Source organism: Notolepis coatsorum, assembly GCF_963971535.1.
Source record: "Notolepis coatsorum genome assembly, chromosome: 13".
Lineage (NCBI taxonomy): Eukaryota > Metazoa > Chordata > Actinopteri > Aulopiformes > Paralepididae > Notolepis > Notolepis coatsorum.
In genome coordinates, this window is record NC_140177.1 from 24,039,405 (window position 1) to 24,054,800 (window position 15,396).

The window sequence follows — 15,396 nt, forward strand, 5'->3', positions numbered from 1 at the left end:
AGTCTGACCAGTTTGTTTTGTGATGTTTGTAATTTTGTTTTAAGCGCCTTTGAGGTGCTTTGGTACCATGAGGTGCACGCATAGTCATAGTACCCTTGAATGAGTGCTCCTGCCAGAGTCTTCAGGGTATTCTTGTTTACCAGAGAGGAGATCCGGTACAAGAATCTAGTTCGTTGGTTGACTTTTTTTATTACATTGGATGCCATTTTGTCACAGGAAAGATTTGCCTCTAGGATGGAACCCAGGTAGGTAATTTCGTCTTTCCTTGTGACAATATTGTCACCCACTGTAACTGAGAATCCGTCGGTCTTGCTGAGTTTGTTATTTGAACCGAAGAGAATGGACTCTGTTTTGCCCATGTGTAATGATAGTTTGTTATCAGCGAGCCATATGCAGATTTTGCCTAGTTCCGTGCTGAGGGTTTTTTCAACCTGCAATTTGTTCTTGTCAGAGACCAGCAGGGCTGAGTCGTCCGCAAACAGGAACAAATTGCAGTCACAGGCTGACGACATGTCATTTGCATAAATTAGGAAGAGTAGCGGTCCTAGTATGCTTCCTTGTGGAACACCACAGCTCACTGTGAGGGGGGGGGATAGAGTACCGTTTACCTCTACCATCTGTTCTCTCCCCTCTAGGTAGGATTGCATCCAGCTCACTGATAGGCTATCAAAACCAATTGCTTTTAGCTTGTCCATTAGAATGGAGTGATTGACAGTGTCGAAGGCCTTTTGTAGGTCCAGCAGTATTACATAGTAATAGTAACAGTAGTATTACATAGTAGCAGTAATAGTAATAGTAGTATTACATAGTAGCACAGCATTAACAACTTGTTATTTCATAGCTTGTTATCGATCGATTGATAGGACGCGTAGCGCAGGTCAATTGTGATAAGTTATGAATGAATGTTGTCTATTTTCTGATTATTGTCTATTTTATACTGATTTTATGTCTGCTTTTATTTAGTAAATTCTCTGCACATTTTATGTCAATTCTATGCTAATCTTATGCCTATGTCTATTCTATCTCCATTATGTCTACATTACTGCTGTGAAGCACTTTGGGCTGCAATTCTTGTATGAAAGGTGCTATACAAATCAGTTTAATATGATTATGATTAGTATGATTATGATTATGCAGGGTTGGGAAGTAATGGATTATGTAACATGATTACAGTAATGTGATTACCAAAAAGAAAAAAATTAAGAAATTGGTAACTGTATTCCATTATGGATGCTGTGGAAATACAGTAATCAGATTACTTAAAAAAAAAAAAAAAAAAAAAGTAAATTACTTAGGATACATTTTTAAGTCCTTTGTGAGATTACGGACACAAATATAATTTTATATGATTGAAAAATAATGGTTAATCATGGTGGTGGTGGTGATGATGACAATATTACTGAACTTGTAGTCTTTAAGATGAATGACTTGTTTCACGTGACCTCTGACTGACCTTCCCACTCCAGCTCGTTGCCGTTGGTGATGAACTCCAGCGAGTCGGTCTCGTCGGGCGTGTCGATGTCATCCACGTTGATGTCCAGGTCGTCCGGCGTCTCCAGGAAGTCGTCGGAGAGCAGCGAGCCCTCGCTCCGGTCCAGCGACAGGTTCATGTCCGGCGCCACCAGCGTGCGGCGCTTACGCTGACTCACAGGCTCTCCCACGTTCAGGGTGGTGGGGTGGTCTGAGAGAGAGAGAGGAGCACAGGGGGGGTCAGTCTAGTCTACGCCTCACTGCTAACAGTACTGACCACAACATATCAGTGAGAGAGAGAGGAGCACAGGGGGGGTCAGTCTACGCCTCACTGCTAACAGTAGTGACCACAACATATCAGTGAGAGAGAGGAACACAGGGGGGGTCAGTCTACGCCTCACTGCTAACAGTACTGACCACAACATATCAGTGAGAGAGAGAGGAGCACAGGGGGGGTCAGTCTACGCCTCACTGCTAACAGTAGTGACCACAACATATCAGTGAGAGAGAGAGGAACACAGGGGGGGTCAGTCTACGCCTCACTGCTAACAGTAGTGACCACAACATATCAGTGAGAGAGAGAGGAGCACAGGGGGGGTCAGTCTACGCCTCACTGCTAACAGTAGTGACCACAACATATCAGTGAGAGAGAGAGGAGCACAGGGGGGGTCAGTCTACGCCTCACTGCTAACAGTAGTGACCACAACATATCAGTGAGAGAGAGAGGAGCACAGGGGGGGTCAGTCTACGCCTCACTGCTAACAGTAGTGACCACAACATATCAGTGAGAGAGAGAGGAACACAGGGGGGGTCAGTCTACGCCTCACTGCTAACAGTAGTGACCACAACATATCAGTGAGTGAGAGAGAGAGAGGAACACAGGGGGGGTCAGTCTACGCCTCACTGCTAACAGTAGTGACCACAACATATCAGTGAGAGAGAGAGAGGAGCACAGGGGGGGTCAGTCTACGCCTCACTGCTAACAGTAGTGACCACAACATATCAGTGAGAGAGAGAGAGGAGCACAGGGGGGGTCAGTCTACGCCTCACTGCTAACAGTAGTGACCACAACATAGCATGACCTATATATATTTTTTTTAATACTTGTTTCATACATTAAAAGGTGCTATAGATGACATTCAGCCACTAGATGTCGCACTACAGCACCAGCGTGTCTTTTATCCAATCAGGTGCATTCCATGTTGGGAAAATGGGAAGTAGGGAGGGGATACATGCACGCAACATTCATTTTGGACCCGCCAACTTTTTTTTAATTATACATTCATTAATCAATACATTTTGGGGAAAGCAATACCTTTATTCTGCACCTTTCTAAAAGCTCTGTGGATGTATTTATTTTTTAAGTTATGTAATTTTAAAATGTTATGTATAGCACCTTAAACATAGACAATTGGGGTTTTGATCATTTTATTTTGGTCTTTCACAAAGACATTTTGTTCTTGTTACTTTGTTGCTAGCTAACAATTTGTAATGGTTACAATACAGATAGTGAATTGAACAAGTGATATTGCTCATGTTGTAAGGCACCAGCTCCTATGCTGTGGCTATGAGTACTCATGGAATGCCTCTTGTCAGACCACAATGCGTGGCTGAAAATGTATGTTCTATAAAGGTGCACATAAATGCTAATTGGTGTATTTCAACAGCTTTACTCACTAGTCCTGTTGTCAGTGAGGCCACAGGAGACCCCGTCCTCTGGCAGAGGCCTGGAGAGACAAGAGACACATCATATAACATGAAGGAAATTATTTACATTAACTGGATATTCAGAACACCTTTTTTTTTTTTTTTTTTTTTAAACTTTATTTTTTAGCGTTTATCGCTTTTCTGGTCAAGCATGACCGACAGAAACAGGTTGAAATGGGATGTAGAGCAGGGGAAGACATTCTGAGAAATGACGGCGGGTCCGGGAATCGAACTCGTGTCCCCCAGATCCGTGACGAGCACGGTTTTCCCCGACGCAGAAATAGCGCCGAGATATGCGGTGAGCTACGGGAGCTCCCCCGAGAACAATTTTTTTATTTTTTTTTTTTTGGTCTTTTTCCCCCTCCATTTTCCTCCGATTTTCTCCCATCCCAATGTTAGTCGTATGCCAATTCCCAGTCCCTTCCTGGTCGCTGCGCACTTACCCCCCACAGTCAGATCATCTGGGAGAGTGGAGGCTACCACGTGCTTCCTCCGACACACGTCCAGCCAATCACCGCTTCTTTTCACCTGGCAGCGCGGATTCTCATTGAGAGGGCGTAGCGTGTGGGAGGACCACACTATCCCCCTCACGTCCAATCCGCGCTTAGCAGGCGCCCCGACCGAACTGTAGGAGTCGCTGTTTACAACGACCCGGACCCACCCCGCCAGCTTCTCCCACCCTCTGATACAGCCAATTGTATCAGTGCAGACGGCCAGCCAAGCTGGTGACAACCCCGGAGCTGTGAGCTGGATTCGAACAGGCAAATCCAGCTCAGCTCCGGGGCTGGTGACGAACGCAATCTCCGCTCGGCCACCTAACCGCCCGAGAACACATTCTTTAGTCATAAGACAAGACGAGACGAGATAAGATAAGATATTCCTTTATCGATCCCCTTGGGGGAAATTCAGGCATCATAGCAGCAGGGGGGAGGGGAGGTACAGGTATGGGCAGGGTAATAGTAGAAAGACATAAATATAGGCAATAAACAAGCAGGGAAAAGATAATAATACTACTACTTATAATAATACATAGTAGTAGCACACTGCAACGTGCAGTGTTTAGTAGAGAGTCAGATAGTCCTAACAGTTCTCAAGTTCTTCTTCACCCATTCTATTGGCATCAGTCCATGCCCACGGTTGTGGAGCCTGATGTCTACTGGCACGAAGGACTGGCCAAGGCTATTTGTGGTGTGTTGGTGGAGGGGAAAGTCTATGGCTGCACGTGCTCCTCATCTGGGCTAGCTCCTCATAGAGGGGGTGGGAGGGGTGTTCCAGTATAGCATCCAGCCTGTTCCCTGTGGATGTACTTGTGTTATCATTATTTTACAGATACAACACATTTATATATTACATAATGAAAGCATAACCCTTACAAGAAGTTATCATGGTAGTTTGGTCGGTTTTACCATGATACCGGCGGCCATTGTATGAATAGTTTAGCATGATACTGCCATGGTACCACTTTTGTGCTTAAATAATACCATCGTATAATCCAATTAAACCATGATAGCGATGCCATGATCGTACTAGCGACCAAAATATTATGGCAATACCACGTCGATGACATGACAACAACATGGCCCAGTATGAGCCATCATCAAATTAACAACAGAGAGAAGATGAGAATAAACTCTAAACTACACACTGTCCTCTGCGTTTTTTCTCTCCCAGTCTCTCACTTTCCAGGAGCACGTGCTGAACTCCTATTGTCATTTAATCACAGTGCAGAGCTGCTGTCTCTGGAGAAAGCAACACTGGTAATTAGCAGCTCTCCACTGACAGCATAATAAGACCGTTGGACCTTTTAGTACCATGAGACCAGAAGACTAGATCACAGGGGACACCAGTGAAACGCGTCCCAGTCTGGCCCGACCGAAGGGGATGTGCTGCTAATTGCTGTTATTATCATGTTAGTGACTGAACTGTGAACGCTACACAGACACTCTGACTGCTGCTGTGACTTCACTGTCACCTCCACTAACATTATTATCAATATTTTCAACAATGCAAGTCAAGTCAAGTCAAGTCAAGTAATTTATTTATAGAGCACATTTAAAAGCTCGAGAGCCAACCAAAGTGCTGTACAGTACAGTCAAAGCATAAAATCAATGTCCTATAAAATACACAAATACAAAAAGGCACAACAGGACAGGACAGTACATTAAAAAAATAGGACAAGCGGATAGGGGAGCACAAAGTACAGTATAGCACACCGGGGACAGAGGAGCACAAGAAGAGATACAAGAGGGAGGGGGCAGGATAAAATTGCATGGGAGTGTGTGGGTTAGGGTGTGGGAGAATCAGGATTAATCGAAGGCTAGGGAATAAAAGTGGGTTTTTAAACGGGCCTTAAATGTCTCCAGCGTAGGGGCAGATCGAATGCATAGTGCACTTTACATCCTTTTACCACTACACTGTGAACTGAATGTGCAATACTGTTACTCTGTCACTCCTGCCTTGTTTTTATACTTTATTTACCTTTTTAAGATTCTTTATTTTAGTATTAAAGTTTTTGATGATACCTTTAATTCTACAATGTAATTGTCTGTTTAACTGTGCATATGACTAATAAATCTCTTGAATCTTGAATCTAGTGTCTTAACCTTTTTTGGAGATACGTAGAGGACAGAGGGTGTGAAGGAGTGGTAAGAGAATAACAAACCAAGCTGGGACAATATAAGAGCTATGTTTGCACCGAGAGACATATCATCCTTATTATACATAGAATGTAGAGAAAGAGGCTACGTTCACACTCCAAGCAAGAGTGGCCCAAATCAGATTTTTCTTTTCTTTATTTTTTTTTAATTTAATTTAATTTTTTTTTACTCACATGTGACTCAGATCTGATTCTTTCACAACAGTGTGAACAGCACAAATCACATGGAATCTGAGCTTTTCAATTCTGATTTGGGCCACTTTCATATGTGGTCCTGAATCAGATACAGGTAAAATATTTTGCAATGCAACCTCAGTCTGAACAGTCATGCGACTTTCATACAACTTTTAATGTCACAATGTTGACATTGACAATTTCTTACGTCCATCTTCTTCATTGTTCATTTGCGCATGCGGTTCAGTTCAGGAGAGTGACCGGTTCACGCTGGAATCTTATGTTGGCCACATTAAAAAAAAAAGTATGCGAACAGCCAAACAAAAAAAGATCAGGTCTGAGCAATAAATCAGAATTGACCACTAAAGGCTTGCAGTGGGAACGCAGCTAAACTCTAGAGGCCCTTAGTTCAACTAAACCACACACGTGCGCACACACACACACACACACTTTTAATGAGCAAGCCCCCATCCCAGCGTAATGAGCAGAGAGATGGCAGACTGTGCAGATGAAGAGAGCTCCAGCACAGTACATTACCCTGGGATACTAGTCTGTAATCACAGTACATTACGCTGGGATACTAGTCTGTAATCACAGTACATTACGCTGGGATACTACTCTGTAATCACAGTACATTACGCTGGGATACTACTCTGTAATCACAGTACATTACGCTGGGATACTAGTCTGTAATCACAGTACATTACCCTGGGATACTAGTCTGTAATCACAGTACATTACCCTGGGATACTAGTCTGTAATCACAGTACATTACCCTGGGATACTAGTCTGTAATCACAGTACATTACCCTGGGATACTAGTCTGTAATCACAGTACATTACCCTGGGATACTAGTCTGTAATCACAGTACATTACACTGGGATACTAGTCTGTAATCACAGTACATTACACTGGGATACTAGTCTGTAATCACAGTACATTACACTGGGATACTAGTCTGTAATCACAGTACATTACGCTGGGATACTCACAGTAATCACAGTACATTACGCTGGGATACTCTCTGTAATCACAGTACATTACGCTGGGATACTACTCTGTAATCACAGTACATTACGCTGGGATACTCTGTAATCACAGTACATTACGCTGGGATACTCTGTAATCACAGTACATTACGCTGGGATACTCTCTGTAATCACAGTACATTACGCTGGGATACTCTCTGTAATCACAGTACATTACCCTGGGATACTACTCTGTAATCACAGTACATTACGCTGGGATACTACTCTGTAATCACAGTACATTACGCTGGGATACTCTCTGTAATCACAGTACATTACGCTGGGATACTACTCTGTAATCACAGTACATTACGCTGGGATACTCTGTAATCACAGTACATTACGCTGGGATACTCTGTAATCACAGTACATTACGCTGGGATACTCTCTGTAATCACAGTACATTACGCTGGGATACTCTGTAATCACAGTACATTGCGCTGGGATACTCTCTGTAATCACAGTACATTACGCTGGGATACTCTCTGTAATCACAGTACATTACGCTGGGATACTGTCTGTAATCACAGTACATACATACACCCTGCACTGGATGTCCTGATCTAATTTTATACTCATGATACACTCATGTCCTAATAGAACTATCAATTCCAACTGCAATATGTTTGACCCGTATCTTTACCTGAACCTGGCTGTCTGCCGGGCCGCCGGGCGTGACAGAAGGGCTCTGCTGGGCGTAATCTGATGATGTAACGATTAAAGCTATATTAAGGTCGCGACGCACCTGCCTCATGTTTTTGTTTTGTTTTTATATCCCTATTCCAGACGCGCGCCTGACTGACCATCTCTCTGTCCCGCTGGGTTTCTGTGGGACCTGTTTGTTCCAAGTAGGGCATGAAAAATGGCTCCAGGCATGAAATTAACACTTTGCGTTTATTATGTAACTGAGCTTTGGGAAGGAATATGGAAATAATCTCTATGTCGTATGTCTGCGTGTGAGGTTCTTAGCGTGTCTGTTCTCTAGTCAAGTCATTTATTTATAAAGCACATTTAAAAACTCAAGAGCCAACCAAAGTGCTGTACAGTCAAAGCATAAAATTCATAATACAAAAAATACAAAAAGGCACAACAGGACAGTCAGAGAATAGGACAACAGTAGGCCAACACAGGGATAGAGTAGCACAAAGTACAATATAGCACACAGGGGATAGAAGAACACAAGAACAGATACAAGGGGGAGGGGGCAAGATACAATTGCATGGGAGTGTGTGAGTTAGGGTGTGGGAAAATCTTTATTGTTTATTGAAGGCTAGGGAGTAAAAGTGAGTTTTTAGTCTGGACTTAAATGTCTCCAGCGAGGGGGCAGTTTTGATCTCAAGATTCAAGAGTTTATTCATCACATACATACCAGGGCATACAGTGAAATGTGGTAGCTGATCTCCAGGGGTAGCTGGTTCCACAGCTTGGGGGGAAAAAGAGCCTTAAAAGAGCGATCGCCTCTCTTTTTGAGTCTGGTGCGGGGGGGGGGGGGGGGGGGGGGGGGCAGCCGAGCCTGGTTGGAGGATCTTAGTGACCTGGGTGCTGAGTAGGGGGTTATGAGCTCTGTAATGTACAGGGGTGCTGCACCCGTGCCTTAAAGGCCAGGAGGAGGATTTTGAATTCTATTCTAAATGGGACTGGGAGCCAGTGTGGAACCTAGCTGCAGAGTGCTGTACCATTTGAAGGCGGGACATGGCTGCTTGACTAATGCCGGTGTAGAGGGCATTGCAGTAGTCAAGGCGTGATGTGATGAATGCATTTACTACTCTTTCCAGGTCAGCGGGTGTTACATCCCAATGTATGTGCTTCCCCAGTGTGTCTTGTTCTCCATTTTGTTTCCTCCCTCCAGCCAGAACCCGTCCTCCACCATTGGTCCCTGCTAGGCCTGCCCTTCCATTAGCAGAACAGCACCGATTGGTGGATGGGTTTCAGGACTCCCAAGACTCAATCAACAACCATCACCCACCACCCAATCATGGATCACCACACACCTGTTAAAACATGGCTTCTCACTTCAGTCACTCTCTCTCTGGCATGAGGCTAGGCCTAGTGATACTTTGTGACATTGACTTTGATAATATTGCGTTTGTTTATTGACCTTTGTGTTCTGGTTAGGTAAGGGTAGTTTAGGTAATGTAATTTCTTTTACCATAGTTTGGTTGGTTTATTTGGAGAATAGTGGTGTTTGTTTGTTGTTTTGACCTTGGCTCACCCTTGAGCTACATGTGCTTCCTTTGCATTTAACAATAAATATCCTTGTGTTTACAAACGTGGTCCATCATTTCTTTCAACCAACTGTTATGTTACAGCCCTTTACCCTTAGTCGTACTACTTCAGGTCGTAACAGCGGGTGAAAGGATTGTTTTTATTTTTGTGATGTTACAGGCGTTCTCTCGTTGTGATATTAGTCTCTGTGTCCACTGGGTAGGAAGAGGATGGTGTGTAGTACGCAAACACATACACATGCACGCACACACACGCATGCACGCACACATATAACTGTAGTCACTTGCTCCGACTTACATTCATTCCATAGCCCCTAAACTTAATTCTAACTCTTACCCGATACATGCCTAACCCTAACCTTCACCAGACCTTAACCTAACCCAGTTAGGACCTACCAAAACACATCAATGCTAACTATTAACCTGAAAATAATATTTTCCCCCAAATAGAGAATGTTTTTGTCCTCTATTAGAATCCCCAATCAACTGCTTTGCAGTCTGACACGTGTCCCCAATGTGATATTCAAGTCAGGAATACGCACACACACACATATGTATATATATATATATTCGATTAATAGGCGATTAATAGGGGTAATATATATACATAAACACACACATACATAAACACTAGGGCTGACCCCTATTAATCGATTAGTCGACTAATCGGTCGAAAGGAGCCGTAGTCGACTGGCCAACCTCTTAGTCGAATATAATAAAAAAAAATAAAAAGAATTATCATTCTTTCCAAAAGAAAAGAGGCCTAGAAGCGTGGCTAACGCTAATGGCACGCATACCAGAGGCTAACTGCCTAAAAAAACAGGCACAGAGGCACTGAAAGAGGATTTCACCCATCTAATGAACACACTAGACTAGACAAATATCAAGATGTATCCATCAGTGGACCAATTGCATGCTTTTGCAGAGGACAAGAAGCCTTCAGTCGACTCCTTCAGACATTAATCACCCCCCACAGCCCAAATGTAATAAAAAAAAAAAAAAATTATATTATACTTTTTTTTTTTTTTTTTTTGACCAATAGTCGACTAACGGCAAATTTTGGCCAATCCTAGTCGACCATCCAAATCCTTAGTCGGGGACAGCCCTAATAAACACACACATATACAAAAACACACACACATAAACACACATACCCGGGGAATGTTATATTTTAGTCAGGAGCACAGACACACACACCTACACGCCTACACACACACACACACACACACACACACACACACACACACACACACACACACGCACACATAAACATAAACACACACGTACCTGGGGAAGTCCTCATCTTGCCACTCGTCCTTAACCTCCATGTTGTCCTCCATGCGTAGAGTGGCCTCTGCTGTGCCCACGCTCTGCCTCACTGTGGACGACACACACGCAGTGACATCATCATCATCATCATCTCAGGGACAAACCCAAGAGTTGTCATGACAACAGATGGCACAGGGAACACAAACACGAGTTTCACCTCAGTTCTGACGACTGAAGCAACTTTTCCTGACAAACACGTGACCCAGCGGCTGAGCAGAGCAAATAAAATGCTGAGAGAATAATAGTGTGCTTTAATACCACGAGCACGGAGACCCAGATGTTCATCAGCACAGTGCTCAGTTCACTCAGGGTAAAACAAACACAACGTGTGTGCAGCGTACCCAACGGCGGCTTAGTTGTTGTTGAGCCAACCTTCATTTGCACATGATATGAACTAAATGATGAATCTGCATAGAATCTAATGATGAATCTATCTGCCCTACACTGTAATTATAGTAATCACAACCACCTACCTAATAGTCGACCCATATAACTCTGTATGATAACATGTAGTTAAATAGTGCTGTATATGCCCTATAAATACATTTACACAGTATATTTACATTATATATTATATATGTCTGAATATACATGCATACAATCTCTCTATATACCTACTACTTATACACCTGCATATAATATCCACATCTGTCTGTACATACCTGCATATATTTTACATATCTGTAGATAATATATCTATATCTGTACATATCCCTACCTACTCTTACTAGGTACACTGCTGGCCAGTATGACTTACTACTATAGTGTCTTTATACCTGTATCACTGTACATATTAATATTATATTATATTATTTTATACCCAGTTTAATCACCTGTAGCTACATTGTATATTACAATTGCACTTTACTGTAGCACTCTGGTTAGATGCCAAATTTAATTTCGTTGTACTGTAGGCCTACTTGTGCTGTATAATGACAATACATTATTTGAATCTAATCTAATCAGAAATGAGAGCATAATATCCATTCAACGCCGCTGCACGTCTATTTCCATGCTGCGTGACATCATGTGTTGTATACATCATCATGTCCCGTGCTCCGAAGTGTGCGCGCGTCATGCGCGAGTCTCGCATGACGAATGGGTCTTTGAGGTCGAGCGCCCTCTCCGCACGTAGCCTACCGCTATGTTCCCAGCCGGTCATCATAGTTCACGCCACAGATGTTTTCACGGTCCATTTGTCCACTGACGTGGCACTGATGCATTAAAGACGGCATCTTGAGAGCCCAAGTGGAACAAATCGGCAAATGGGGACGAGAAAGCCCCTGCCCCCCTGGGACACATGCTACTGAGTACTGACTGGAACTGCTGTATGGTGAAGGCATTATAACCCAGAGTGGGCGGTGGTTCAAACAGGCACAGTTTCCAAGCCACAGTAGACTTCATTACTCCAACCAGCCAGAGGCGGCCTTAAGGTTCAGGGGCCCCGTTTCGACATCAAATGTGGGGTCCTTGTTTATTCTTATTAGTTCCTGACCTGGGTACTAGGTGGTGATTATAAAATTGTGGGGTGCAAGCAAATGAGAGAGAGAGAGAGAGAGAGAGAGAGAGAGAGAGAGAGAGAACCTGTGTGCATGCGAGGTATATTTACAGCTTACCTTTTAGCCCTAAAATCTTAATGCATAATGCTACAGTGACGTGCCATTTATCAAATTAAATGTAAATGATGAGGTTTATGTATTGTATTATACCTCACCCAAAATCACAATAGGAAGCCAATGAAAATATAATGTTTTAGGCAGATTTCCGCATCAGGTGGGAAGCCACTGTGCCAAACTCGCCACGACATAGTTCAATTAGACTCTGGAGATTTCCATGACTTTGTTTTTGTCAGGAACAAGGCTTCTTCTACAAGATGAAAGACTGATTGATTGATTGATTGATTTGATTGTGGATTAGAGACATCATCCAAGGGATAAAAACATGATAAAATGCAAGCACTTATTTCCATCATGGTCCCTGGTATTAAAAAACAGGACATACATCAATATAAAACAACATCGTAAAACATTAAGATATAATATGCATATACAGTTGAAGATAAAATAATAATAAATAAATATGCTACCCTCTCTTTCCTATGCCGATAGCCATGATCGTACATACTTTTTGAAGCCAGTTAACCTGGGGGCCTGTTTAATGCTGCTGGGCAGGCTGTTCCACAGAACTGCAGCTGAGTAAAGGAAGGTCTGCTGGCCGTAGGAAATGAGTTTAAATCTAAACAGAACTATGTTTGTGTCTCTACCTCTGGTTTCATGGCTATGATTGTTTTTTACATATTGGAAGTAATTGTGAAGGTAGCTTGGCACCTCCCCTTTATAAATCCTATAGACTAGGCATAGTTTTATCATGGATACTCTTTTGTCCACCCTGAGCCACCCTAGGCTGTTGAAGTGGGGCTGGTCTAAGTGAGTACGAGTGGGGAGCTGCAGGACTATCCTAATTAGCTTGTTCTGGGCAGTTTGAAGTCAATTTTTCAAGTTGCTGGGGGCACTGTCATACCAGGACAAGCAAGCATAGTCAAAATGACACTGGACTAATGCCCCTGCAAGTGCTCTAAGAGCTTTCCTGTCCAGGTATTTAGAATTTCTTGCTAGGAATTTTATTCTGTTGTTAACCTTGGCTATTACCTTTTTCGACATGCTTTCCCCTGAGAGTGTGTTTTCTAAAGTACACCCGAGATACACCACTGATTTGGTACTGGTGACAACTGAGCTGCCTAACTGTACCTTAAACCCTTCCTGTTTTTTCTGTTTCTTTGTAGTAGAAAATCAAATAGATTCTGTTTTTCGTTTTTCCTAAATGGAGAGACAGTCGATTTTCTGAAAGCCACTGACTGACATTTCCTAACTCCATGCTAAGTCTACTTCAATAACCGTTTTGCTTTTGTTTGACACCATGAGAGCCGAATCATCCGCGTAGAGCAGGAGATCCCATGAGCAGGCTGACTGCATGTCATTTATATAAAGAAGGAAGAACAAGGGCCCCAGCACACTGCCCTGAGGGACCCCGCAGTCCACCGTCCTCTTAAGTCAGTGAACATCTTTCTGTCTCTGTGATGTTACCTTTTCAAGCGTTTCTATCACGCATCATTCATACACATTCACACAGTGCGTGCATTTTCTTTGTCAAACCAGGGTGCGTTTGCTTTGTCAATCCGGGCCCTGCTAGCGTGCCGGGACCCGTTTCGTTCTAAGCGGGTGAAACATAGCTAAGACCGCCTATGCAACCAACCCTGTGACTGAGGCCGAGGAGGAACAGCAGACCAGCGTGTCGTCCGAGGCCAGAGCTGCTCGGCGTGTATTACCGACCGGACCGAGAGTGTGTATTTACTTGGGGATTTGCGTGTGCAGATGGTGGCCAAGGCGTTCTCTCACCCATCACCTCGCATGCCAGACCTCTCCCCGCCTCACTCAACGACCGTCACCTCGCATGCCACACCTCTCCCCGCCTCCCTCAACGACGTCACCTCGCATGCCACACCTCTCCCCGCCTCTCTCAACGACCGTCACCTCGCATGCCACACCTCTCCCCGCCTCCCTCAACGACGTCACCTCGCATGCCACACCTCTCCCCGCCTCCCTCAACGACGTCACCTCGCATGCCCTACCTCTCCCCGCCTCCCTCAACGACGTCACCTCGAATGCCACACCTCTCCCCGCCTCCCTCAACGACGTCACCTCGAATGCCACACCTCTCCCCGCCTCTCCTAACGACCTCCACCTTGCATGCCCTACCTCTCCCCGCCTCCCTCAACGACGTCACCTCGCATGCCACACCTCTCCCCGCCTCTCCTAACGACCTCCACCTCGCATGCCCTACCTCTCCCCGCCTCTTAACGACCGTAACCTACGCATGCCACACCTCCCTGCCTCTCTTAACGACCGTCCGGTCATCCGTCAGATCATGTGCAGTGGCTCGGAGCTGTGGATAATTCTACCGAAGCGCGGACTGAATGGAGACATTGATGAAAGCGGGTTGCATGCATATTATCTCCATGTCGAGCTCGTATAGAAAGAGTTGTGTTCCCCCCGTAGGTGACCCAGTCACACAGGCTGTGTACGGGAATGTTGGCGTCTGTGGTTGAGGGGAAGATTCCCCAGCGTGCATGGGAGGACGGGGCCTCGCGTCACGACGAGACGAACCGTCCCTTTTGCCTTATCTGATGGACAGGGGAAGACATTGTCTCTGTAATTTGAGCCACATTAGCCCAATGAAATGAAGCATTAAATGCCATCCAGTCAATTGAGGGCATGCTCTGCGTGCATCACTCAAAGAATGTGGCCCCAAGCACAGGAGGGTGCACTCAGCAGAGAGAGAGAGAGAGAGAGAGAGAGAGAGAGAGAGAGAGAGAGAGAGAGAGAGAGAGAGAGAGAGAGAGAGAGAGAGAGAGAGAAAGAAAAAGAGAACGAGAAAAGGCTATTATTTCCCTAAAACGTCATGGTAGAATTTGCCTCTCAGATTATACTCACGTCCAAAAACGAGTCTTCTCCTTTGCTGTTTTGGTTCGGAAGGTCTCCGTTTACGGTGCTTCCTATTCTTCTTATACCTCTTGTCTACTGAGTATCGTCCTTGTTTACATTTGCGGGTGAGACGCGGGTTGTGATCAGATCCAGTGGTGGAGATCCTCCTGGCAGCTGCTTGCAGAGAAGATCCAGGTCATGGAGCTCCTGACGGGGACTGAGAGAGGAACTGGCCCCCCCCCCCCTGGGATGGATGAGCCTGGAGAGTCACGCAGCATCCAGCAGCATCCCGTTCTCATCCTCTAAGAACCGCTCTCTATGCACA

The 15,396-nt window shown here is 44.5% G+C and overlaps 1 protein-coding gene across 1 annotated transcript in view; it reads right to left on the reverse strand.

Moving 5' to 3' along the window:
• The window catches only part of atcayb (ATCAY kinesin light chain interacting caytaxin b), a 36,488-nt gene extending 21,403 nt beyond the window's left edge, over nucleotides 1-15,085 (reverse strand). Inside the window, exons 1-4 of the mRNA XM_084327367.1 lie at nucleotides 15,081-15,085; nucleotides 10,549-10,639; nucleotides 3,148-3,197; nucleotides 1,454-1,681 (exon numbers count right to left, since the gene is read on the reverse strand). Coding sequence (XP_084183493.1) covers nucleotides 1,454-1,681; nucleotides 3,148-3,197; nucleotides 10,549-10,601 — 331 coding nt within the window. The 5' untranslated portion in view covers nucleotides 10,602-10,639; nucleotides 15,081-15,085. The remainder of the gene's footprint in view (nucleotides 1-1,453; nucleotides 1,682-3,147; nucleotides 3,198-10,548; nucleotides 10,640-15,080) is intronic.
• Between the last annotated feature and the right edge of the window lie 311 nt (nucleotides 15,086-15,396).